General features: G+C 52.6%; 1 protein-coding gene across 3 annotated transcripts; it reads right to left on the reverse strand.

Annotated features, from left to right (window-relative positions):
• Positions 1 to 4,065: 4,065 nt before the first annotated feature.
• Positions 4,066 to 9,778, reverse strand: EGR3 (early growth response 3). Of its 3 annotated transcripts, XM_074338235.2 has the most exons (3): positions 9,121 to 9,258; positions 8,652 to 8,704; positions 4,066 to 7,831 (listed from the first exon to the last, which is right to left on the reverse strand). In XM_074338235.2, exons 2-3 carry the CDS (start codon positions 8,689 to 8,691, stop codon positions 6,822 to 6,824), a joined length of 1,050 nt encoding a protein of 349 aa, XP_074194336.1. In that variant the 5' UTR covers positions 8,692 to 8,704; positions 9,121 to 9,258; the 3' UTR covers positions 4,066 to 6,821. The 3 variants fall into 3 exon arrangements, with proteins under 3 accessions (XP_074194336.1, XP_019570179.1, XP_074194335.2); XM_019714620.3 differs by lacking the exon at positions 8,652 to 8,704 and having other exon boundaries at positions 9,121 to 9,778; XM_074338234.2 differs by lacking the exons at positions 8,652 to 8,704; positions 9,121 to 9,258 and adding an exon at positions 8,843 to 8,991.
• Between the last annotated feature and the right edge of the window lie 1,185 nt (positions 9,779 to 10,963).

A 10,963-nucleotide genomic window follows, 5' to 3' on the forward strand; every position in this document is an offset into this window, starting at 1 on the left:
TGAGGTTCAGAGAGACTAAGAAACTTGTTGACGGGCACACTGCAAGAAAGTGGCCGAGTTGAGATTCAGATCTAGGATGGAGGGGACGCTTTCAAAGCTAGTTAAGGACCCCCAAGGGAAAAGCCGGAGTAGCTGCTGGGTTATCAAACTGCCTCTCGATTTCCAGGACAGAGACCTGAGTAAGTAATAAGTGCCCTAAAGGAGGCTTTCTTTAGTACCCTGGGGTCGCACAGACACCGGAAGATTTCTGCCTTCCTGCTCGGATGGCCTAACCTTCATAAGCAGTGGGGAGAAGACAACAAGGAGGAACGAAAGACCTTTAGGCACCTGGACAACCTGGAGAGGCAAAACGCTAACTAGTAGAAAGTGCCAGAGCTTTTGCAACCTGTCTTTGAGAAGAAGGCAATGGTCCTAGAGGCCCAGTTCTGTTTTGGTCATTAATCTCTCTCCCTTTGCTCGAGACAGGGGCCTGATGCATTCTGGGTAAGGGCCACCCCCTGGGGTGAGCCACCCCAGAGAATACAAGTCCATGGACAAGGGTAATTTTCCCAATGGAAAGGTGGCATGTCCCTAGCCTTGAAGGCATCAGATTTTTCTTTTCCTCCAAGGAGCTGAGAGGCAGAAGCGTTCCTGAGAACATAACTAGGAACTCAGTGGGTAACCCATGGTCGTCCAACTCCCACCCAACCTAGATTTTTGTTGAGTAGCCACCACCATCTAAAACCTCATATTCTCTAATTCTTCTTGTTTGCAGCTTTGTGGTCATGTACTGTTTCCATTCGCTCCTTAGTAAGATTGCTCAAAAGCCCTTCTTCTAGCCATCTGCATGTTTCCCCGGAAGGGAATAAGGAGTATTTTCACACGGAGGTCGAGGGCACAGGAGCACTGTGCCCCTGGTGGCCAGCAGGGGTGGTGACAGGGATTGCCCCCATTCCAGATACCCAAGCAGCCCTGATCAAGATAGGGAATGAGGATTCCAGGCCAAAGACTAGAGGCTGGCCTCTTTGTGCTTGGGCATGGCCATGTCAGAGACTTAAGTGCAGGTCAGAGAAAGCCTCATCACACTGCCCCCAACCCTGGCCCACCTCTCTTCTTGTGGAGGGCTGTGAAAATGACCAGTCGTTGAAAATAGTAAAGATGGAGTAGATGGGAACCTTGACGAAAAGAGAGTGGTGAAGTTTCAAGAGCTGGGATGTAGGGAGAAGCTGATGAGGCCAGACCTATTCCTGGTCTCTGAATGACTGACGGGGGAGTGATTAATTATGTCCTCAGGGCTGTCCCAGGAATTGGTGTGACCGAGGGGCTCTGAGATTCACTTGGATCGTTCCTCTTCCTCTGGAGACCTCACTCCTCTCTGCACACAGAGTAGGTTTTCTAAAAGGAACCTCTTGGAATAGATTTAGGATTACGACCTATTTTTAAAACCCCATGGCACCTTTTAGAAAGTCATTTTCTCCTAGTTGTTAAGATTTTGCCAGTATGATTTCTAGTCTTTGGTACACACAGAGGCCTCCTACATTCCCTATGTTTATTATTCCAGGACACCAGGGGATCCAATCAAAGCCAGGAAAAGGCAGCTTACAACCCCCTCTTCTATAGCAGGCAAATTCTGGACTAGCAAAAGGGGATCAGGAGTGACTGGTCATAAGCTACTGGCTTCATTCACCAGAATCCACCTTGCTATTCCTTTTCATGTGTTTGTGAATAATACAGAGATACACACTTAAACACACTCACCACCACCACATAAAAACATATGTCACTTTTTTGCCCCCCAGTTCTCACAAAGTATCTCCTCATTTGTACCTAACCACGGTTCACTGAGTACAATTTTGCAAAGAGTCATACCTTTCAGTATGCCACTCCCGAGGTGTGTGTGTGTGTGTGGGCGGGGGGAGGTTGGGTGGGGGTGGGTGGGTAGGTGGAAGGCACCCTTTCATTCATCCCCAAACACCTTAGGGATTGCTTGGAAGGAGCGAGGCCTCTACCTCTTTCACATTTTTATACCTGATTTTGCTCCTGGGCCTTTCCTTGCAAAGCCTCCGTAGATTCCTTCTCATGATAGTCCTAGCTAGGCCTTTCCTCCACCATCTCCTCACTTCATCCCTAAGTTTCAGGGTTGAGTTTCCTCTCCCCATATTTACAAACCCAGGCAGGTTGGGTTGCTGGTATGATGCTATCTGAGACAACCTTATCTAACTACAAAGTGTGAATCAGAGATTACACCACACAGGGCTGGTGCCAGCTAGGCGGGCTGCCATATTGCCAAGTAACCCAGTGGTTGAACCAGGTTGGGTTGAGTAATATGCACCAATGGGAAGTGAGTTTATTAATCATGCAGCATAGTACACTGTTGACGAAAGTGCAATTCTGAAGGCCTGGTTTGATTGGAGAAGGTGCAGGTGGGGCTGGATGCTAACTAAGAAGACACCCAGTGACACTATTTTCCGCTGATAATATTCACTTGAAAACACAGAGAGATTTGGAAAGAACCATCTAGTTTAGCAACGAGATGGATTATATGCTCAGTCATTAGGACTTTCCAGCCATCTTTCGAGCCCCTTTGTTAAAAAGAAAGCTACCTCCTTGTGGTTGTACATGAAGTTGTAGTTTGGAATTTTTCAAGTTTCCTGAGGTGAGAGAAGAGAATTCAAGATGGCAGCCTGTGACCTAGAATTGTGTGGGTGAGAAACTTTAAGATTCCATACTGCATTCTCCGTATTGACCTCTCACTTCAAAAACATTCTTTCCTAAGGCCACAGCCCACCTCCTCCACCCAAGTCTGCCCTCAACTTCTTGATAACTACAGCCAACCAGAAATACTGCCCACATTTTTCAATGATAGGCCTGCATTGATTGGGGCAGCAAGAGCAGTCTCTGAATAGGGATGCTAGACATTTCTGTCCCCGCATGGCCTGGTCAGCATCACAGGCATGGAGCCAACATCCCCCAGTCATGTGTGGCACTACGTTTACGTAACTCAGTATCATACACCGAGTCCCTCAACTTTGCTAAGGCAGATAATATGCAGAAACGCATAGAAGAGAAACCCAGATAAGTGTTTTAGAGGGGAGACAGGTAGAAAGGGAGAGGGGCAGGGCTGACTTGTCCAAAGATTGCTCTAGGACAAGCCTCACAGGGATAAAGGATTCTAAAGACTACAGGAAATAAGGTGAGGGGATAAGATGGAGACAGGAAGGACATGGAAGGTATATATCTCTTCAAGAGAAAGCTCTAGGACTGGCAAATAAAACTCAGGGACAGGGGAGGTTCTGGGGAAGAAAGCTCAGGGAGGGGAAGCATTACTTTCACAGGAGACAAAAGTTGTTCAATACGAGGGGTTAATGTTGTATAAAACATTCCTTGTATGTTCTCCCAACCCAAATGGTCTTTCTTCTCTTAAAAGCATCAGATCCCTGGGTAGTTCATAAAAGCAGTTTTTCAACCAGAACCACCTTTCCCAGGCAGCTACAGATAGTGAGCCCTGGAGAATCCTGTCCAAGTGCGATTGCAGTTATAGAAATTTAAACCTGATTTTCCCCAATTATCTGACCACAAAAGAGCTTCCAATCTCTCTGGTTATCTCGCCAACCCTGAAGAACCCCTCTCAAGTCTCCACCTGTTTTTCAAGCTTCAAAAGCTTTAGCAAGAACACCACTCACAGAAACCCACGAGAGTCCTGTTCCGGTGCTCCCTGCAACTGTCAGAGAAATAGCTCATAAACCAGTAGATCCCCTCCTTCCTACCCTCAGATACCCATTGCAAACCAGAGAGAAGGGATCTAGAAGGTGCCAGTCACTAGCCCTGAATTCCGTGAGTTTACCTAATCTGTTCACCTAACCTCTCCAGCAGTTTGAGGCACCCAAAAGGGGGGAGGAAAATCTTATGCTCTTAGAACCACAGCGAACACTCAATACTGGATTGGAAACACCAGAACCCACACAAAATTCTGACCAACTTCCAATAACAACAAATTCCAGGTTTCCACACAGTTTTCAGAGCAATAACGGCAAAACCAGGCATGAGAACCTATCAAACAGACCACCAGTCAAAAACACAGCAAGACAAAGAACAGGCCAAACCAAAACTTTATGCTATGAAAACAAGAAATAAAATAATGAGATTTATAGGCCAGCTGATTGTCAGCAAACACAATATATTTACTGTATTAGCATTTGCTCACAGTGCAAATGGTACAACATTACACCAGTTCAATATTTCGGTTTTTAAAAATGCTGTTTTCATTAACTATATTATATTGGCATAACAATGTGACAAAGGAGCAGATGAAATGTTGGTGAAGAATTTCACCTTTTCACAATATCAAGCATATTTTTTTAACCTTAGTATAAGGTACTATAAATCCAAGAAATAAAAACATCCACAAAATATATTACATCTGGTTTGTCTTTTTCTGAGTACTCAACTTTATACAAAAGTCTTTCAAAAAATATCATTCCCCATAGGTTTTCCTGTTTAAAACCTGATTTTTTTTTTCTCTCAGTTCACATAAGTTAGAGTGCATTTTCTTTCGTTGTTTTTTTTTTCAAACATGCAGACATATAAAAAAATCTGGAGAGCACAACCTTTTGGCAACAAAGTTATTTTTCTCTTAGTTTAGCTTAAATGTCTGAGAACAGTTTTATTAAAACAAAGGAAAACTCAGAGTTATCATGCAGTGACATGCATAAGCCAGAAGGAGCAAGGAAAAAATATTAAAGGATATCTGATTCCTCCTTCCAGCTTTGAAGTGACCAAAATTTTTGTTTTTAATAATCATCACATTATAAAAAGTATTCAGCAAAATACTGTCTCTGCAAAGAAAGATTTTACCCTTCAGCTGAAAAAATATGGGCCTTCCTGGCAAACTTCATGCTCTTCTCTCTCCTTCTACAAAAAGTCCAAGTACCTGGAAATCCACAATCCCCCTGCTCTTTGATTTTTTTCCCTTTCACTAGACTCCTTTTAGTATTATTTATCCACCACCAAAGAAACAAAAACAAAAACAGTGCTTTTTCTCTTAAAAAAAAAAAAAGTGGGAAACGCATAAAGTGACTAAAAACAGACATTCTGTAAACTCCAGACCTTTGTTCCTTCTCTCTGGGCAGCTTACTGACCACAGGAGAAATTACTCGAATAGGAAGCAATACATTCAGTCAGGACTGTGCTGGAAGCTGTGTCAGAGAGCAACCTTCCCTACTACTCCATTTCAAGAGTTACCCCTGTGTGGAGAAGGGCTGGGGAGGAGGGGGTGCCTGAGAAGAGGTGAGGTAGGGTGGGTTGGACTGGGGTGTGGAGAAGATGCCTCATTCATTAACACGGATTAAAGAAAAAAAAATCCCCATATCATTGAGGAAAATTTGGACAGGGATGGGTATATGTGTATGTATGTATGTATGTATATATACATATATAGAGCTATATACACTCATATACATACACACATATGTAGATAATAATCTCATCAGTTCAAATTTTCATAAAAAATAAACCATTTAAAGCTGTAAATGCTAACAAATTATCTTTATTCCTGTGCACTGCACTGGATAGCCAAGTACCTTACAGATTTTATTTTGCTAGGAATACATAGTGTGTATATGTTATACATATATATGTATGTGTGTGTACACATACACACACACACACATACACATACACCATATACATAGATTTAAATTCTTAATGACCAAAGGCAAAAAAAGAGCCTGCTTTTCCACCAATGGTGGGAAGGAGAAATGGGTATGTGAATGAAAAAACAAAAAGATGGTGAAATGGGGTGGCTGGTTGAGGCCTGCCTTTCTGGGAAAAGATTTTGAAACAGATGGGAGAAGGCTTAGAAGGGAGAAGGGAGAAGGGAGAAGAGCGGGGTAGGGGTAGGGCAAAGGGCAAACTCAGGACATAGATTTTAGAAAGTGGGAAATATATTTTTTAAAAGGCAAGTTCAGTGATGGCTGCTCCTTCTCCCAGCAAATCAAACTGCCCTGAGGCCTAACAGGGAAGCGCTCGGAAAAGGAGGGGTTCTGAGGGGCTAAACCCTAAGCGGCGGTATCTGCACCGCCGCAGTGGCATCCGAAGCATTTCTGTAAGAAACATTATTTCCGAGCAGATGGAAGACCCGTCTCGTCTGGCCACGTGCAGACCCCCAGCCTAGGACAGTCCCCTAGCGGCCTGGAGACCCGATGTGGGGAAGAGTTTGGGGTGGACACAGCCCAGTTCAGCTCGAGTCTCACACACACACTCGTGTGCCCGCGCGCGTGTGTGCGCGAGCGCACACACACACACACACACACACACACACAAACGCGAGCACGCACACTCGCGCGCAACCCCGCACGCAGGCGCGTGCGTGCGGCGGGCAGCAAGCTCTGCGCTTTGGTGCGCTCCTTACCCTCTCCCCCTTTCGAATCTTGGAGGGGGGACAAAGGGAAACGTGGGGGGACCCGTGAGGTGCTTGGGTTGGGCAAGGCTTGGGCGGGCCCCGCGTTCAGTCCCCCGCAGGTCCTTGGCGCGGCCCAGAGGCCCCTGGATCAAGACGATCCGAACTGAACAAAGTGGGCTAGACGCCACCTTTTCCGCCCCCACACCTTGGCTAAAGGAGTGTGGGGGGGCAGTGAGGGGAAGGCGCCTTCTGCCCTGGCCCCCGACCGTTGGCCGGTGTGAAAGGGTGGAAACAGGGGGCATCGAAGGGGAATAAGGGACCTTACGTCCATGGAGAGACCAGGGTGCGGCCCCTGCGCCTCCGTGGCTAGCTTTCCCGCTGCTTTCAGGCTAAGCAGCAGGGAGACACTGGAGGGGAAAAGTGGTGATCTGGAGCACAAGCCTCAGGCACAGGTAGTGACCACAGGGGCCAGGGACACTGGGGGCGCTGAGGACGCAGAAGGCGCACTCCCCTTCTCCGCTTTCTTCTCCTTTTGCTTGAGGTGGATCTTGGCGTGGCGCTTGCGCTCGTCGCTGCGCGCAAACTTGCGCCCGCAGAACTCGCAGGCAAAGGGCTTCTCGCCCGTATGCGTGCGGATGTGAGTGGTAAGGTGGTCGCTACGGCTGAAGCTCCGCATGCAGATCCGGCACTGGAAGGGCTTGTGGCCCGTGTGGATGCGCAGGTGCCGGGTCAGCTCGTCCGAACGGCTGAAACGGCGGTCGCAGCCCTCCGCTGGGCACGCGTGGGGCCGCTCATGGAGCGGGGTCTTGCTGGGTCGGTTGGGGTACTTGCGGGGCCGGATGGGCTTTAGCGTGAGCGGCGGCTGGGGCAGGCTACTGAAGCCTGGGTGGATCTGCTTGTCTTTGAATGCCTTGATGGTCTCCAGGGGCGTAATAGGGGGCGGGTTGACCCGGATGGGGTCCATGGCCTGGAAGGGCTTGTGCTCCGGAATTGAGCCCATGTCGTTGGGGTGGTGGTATAAATTGTAGTCAGGAATCATGGGGAAGAGATTGCTGTCCAAAGCCGGTTTGGCCGATTGATAATCCTGGGGGGAATAGGCGAGCCCGGGGTTGCCCTGGGGGTCGTGGAAAGACACAGGCTCCGAGTAGAGATCACTGCAGTTAGAATAGGGAGGCAGCGCCGGATACATGGCCTCGACGTCGCCCTGTGGCGGCTGCACCATGCTGGCCGTAGAGGTCTGGGTGCTGAGTGCCCCTGAGGCCGGGGGCACCCCCAAGATACCGGCGCTCATGAGGCTAATGATGTTGTCCTGGCACCAGTTGGAAGGGGAATCGAAGGCGAACTTTCCCAAGTAGGTCACAGTCTTGTTGCCGGGGGCTGGCTGGAAGGAGCCGGAATAAGAGAGTTCCGGGTTGGGCTTCTCGTTGGTCAGACCGATGTCCATCACATTCTCTGCGGAGAGCGGGGGAGAGAGGGGAGGGGTGAGTGAAGCCAAGAGGGCTCCAGGGACGGGGCGCCCAGGTCCTGGCCCAGGTGTGAAGGGTGAGGCCTGCTGGAGTGCACAGCGCATGGGGTAAAAGGAAAGCTGCGCGCGGCGCAAAGCGGGCGGTGCCGAGCTCCCGGGCGCAACCTGGATACAGCAAAATACTACGGATCGGGGTGTGGAGTGGCTGCTGCACACACACCGCACACGCCGCGCACACACTCACGTACCACACACACACACGCGCGCGCGCGCGCGTGAGAAGCATTGTTGTTTCCGAGGTGGGGCGGGCAGGTAGCTGCAGCTACAGGTAGTTTTAGACCCGGAGCGCGCCGGGCTCTCGCTCTCTAGCGCACGTAACTCGGCCTCTTCCCCTAGCCCTGTCCGCGCCGGGACGCCGCGCCTTTCCTGCCGCGACGAAGCCCTCCTTGTGCACTGCGCCCGGGTCGATGACCCCTAGCGCTCCGACGCTTTGTCCTCGGCGTGTAGAGGGGTGCTGCCCGCAAAGGGAGCTCTCCCGCTGCCTCCCCCCGGCCCAGCCTCCTCCCGGCCTGAAGAAGCTTTCGGCTTTTGCTGGAGGGGGAAAGCTCAGCCTCTGCTAGCAAGGGTGGAGGGCGGCGGAAAACCGGCCCGTGTCTCCACGGCGGGAGTGGCCGCTCTTCCCAAGCTCCTTGGCCCAGGGATCGCCCCCCATGTCAGCCCCCGCGCGGGTGGACTCCCTCCCGCTCCCCGCCGTCCCCACACCCCCACGGGTTTGCTGAACGCCCCGGAAAGGCAGCGTCGCAGTACCTCTCCCACCGCGGGGACTCCACGCCGCACACGGCTCCATCCCGGGTGGGGGGCTGAGGGAGTAAGGGGGAGAGCGCGGGTGAAAGGAAAGCTCGGCTCCTCCCGGGAAAGGGGGCGACGGCACCACGCCTTGCGCGCAGCCCGGCGATCGCGCCCCCTGAGTGGAGAACCCCAGAGCCGCTGGCACCTACCTCCCTCCGGTTGGCGGCTGCCCCCACCCGGGAGAACAGAAGCCTCAACCGTGGCGTCGCCAACCGAGCCTTCCCGATCGGGAAGGGCGGGGGGAGTGGGTGGGAAAAGCAACTCGCCCCCCGGAAAATTCCCAACGCGTCCCCATCCATCCATCCATCCATCCATCCATCCATCCATCCATCCATCCATCCATCCATCCATCGATCGCTAGCTCGTTCCCTCCTCCTCTTCCTCTCTTTCCTTCGTCGCCGCCTCGCCGCCTCCCGGCCGCCCTTACCTGTAGCCATCTGATTGTAATGGGCTACGGAATCGCTGCTGCCGGAGAAGAGGTTGAGCGCGCTGGGAATCTCCTCGGGATACAGATTGTCAGGCAGTTGGTTTAGCAAACTGCTCATGGTCACCGGCAGCTTCTCGGCGAGTTTGCCGGTCATAGCACTCCCGAGCTGCCGCCGCCGCCGCCGCCGCTGGCTCCTAACGCAGCTTCCAGGCGAGCGGCATCAGAGAGGCGATCCGTGGTGCAGGGGAAAAGCATGCGAGAGGGAAAGTTCGGGGGGAGGAGGGAGGAAAGAGGGGAAGGGGTGGGTTAGGGGAGGGGATCTTCTCTTTTTGGGGGGTGGGTGGGAGAGAGGGTAAAGGGGGTAATCCTCTTGGTTGCCTCCGCCGGTTCCGTAAGAGGCTGGGTCGGGGGGGGGGGGCGTGTGCTGGGGGTGGGCTGGGGGCTGGGCTGGGGGGTCGCGGCCCGAGGGGGTCGGACGCGGCCTCAGTATTGATCTCACAAACAGACGCGCGCCGGCGGCCCCCCCGCCCCCCGATCCGCCACCGCCACCGCCACCGCCGCCACTGCCGCCGCTGCCTCAGCCGCTGCTGCTGCCGCTGCTACAACAACCGCCAGCCCCGCTGCTTCCTAGCAAGCTCACTGCTGCCCAAAAGCTCCCAGCCAGGGAACTCCACCAGCCTATTTATCTGAGCCCCGGGAAAGCTCCGTGACGTAGCTGCCCATATATGGACAGACAAAGCCTAGCCGAAGGGGCGCGACGTCACAATGGAAGCTCCTCACAATGGAACATTAGAAAGCAGGAAGCGGGCCGCAGCCAGCGAGCGACGTCCGCACCGCTCGCGAATCTCGAAAAAAGAGAAAGAGAAATAGAAGAGAAGAAAGACGAACAATTCGAGAGGAGAGTGGAAAGAGGGATGCAACTAAACGCAAAGCGTAAAGCGCGCAGCGCGAGTTTGAAAAAGCCGTAACCGCCGCTGTGTTTATTTTGGGTCGTGCACTAGGAGGACGCTCTGGGAGAGCATGGGGCTAGCGGGGGTGGGTGGGTGAGTAGAGTTGTTTGCAAGTGGCCTCCAACACCCCTAGCAGGAAGAAAGAAATTAAAACACCGGGCGACGTCCTTTTGCAGCCTGGGAACTTCGGGGGAACCCGGAAGGCGCGAGCTCCGACCCTGCTCCCGCCGCTCTTCTAGTGTCCTGGACCCTGCCTGAGACTGGGAGAAAGGGAGCGCGTCGCTTCGAGGAGGATTCTGCGTGTCAGGGATCCCGGGTCCAGTATCTCGAGAACTTTTGTTCTTCCCTCACTCTGATTCGCCGCCCACACCGGTGCGGCTCCCTGGGCCCCTGACCCTGTGCTGACTCCAGGTTGAGCGCAGTGGCGGGGAAATTCGCAGCTGCAGAACCGCTGCGCGGGAGGCGAGAACCCCGCACATTTGGTGTTCTGGATGGTTTTGTTGGTAAAGAAGAAAGCATGAAGTTGAGCAGATAGGAAACACGTGCACCAAATCCCCGATAAATCCCCTAACGGTTGCAAAGCACCTCTTTTGGCCCCGGGATGGCAGGAGGGCCCAGCAGGCCCAATCGCAGCCGCGGTCTATTGCTGCCTGCGAAGGGCCCGCCACTAAGTTGCAGCAGGAGCATGTCGAACCCACAGTCTCTGACACCACGGCGGCCTCCCCTAGTTTCTACCCTCCCCCTCGCCTTCTACAGGGCTGTCCCCATCGCTGCCTGCCGGCACCCTGCAGTCAACGGCCGCCTGTTTGCCGACCCGGGGCGCTGTCACCTCCCGGAGCAGCAGCAGATTCTGGGGGCGGCTGATATGTTCCCCGAGGCCTGCTCCTGGAGCT

Source organism: Rhinolophus sinicus, chromosome 15, assembly GCF_057876585.1.
Source record: "Rhinolophus sinicus isolate RSI-liver-muscle chromosome 15, RSI-T2T, whole genome shotgun sequence".
NCBI classification, from domain to species: Eukaryota; Metazoa; Chordata; class Mammalia; order Chiroptera; family Rhinolophidae; genus Rhinolophus; species Rhinolophus sinicus.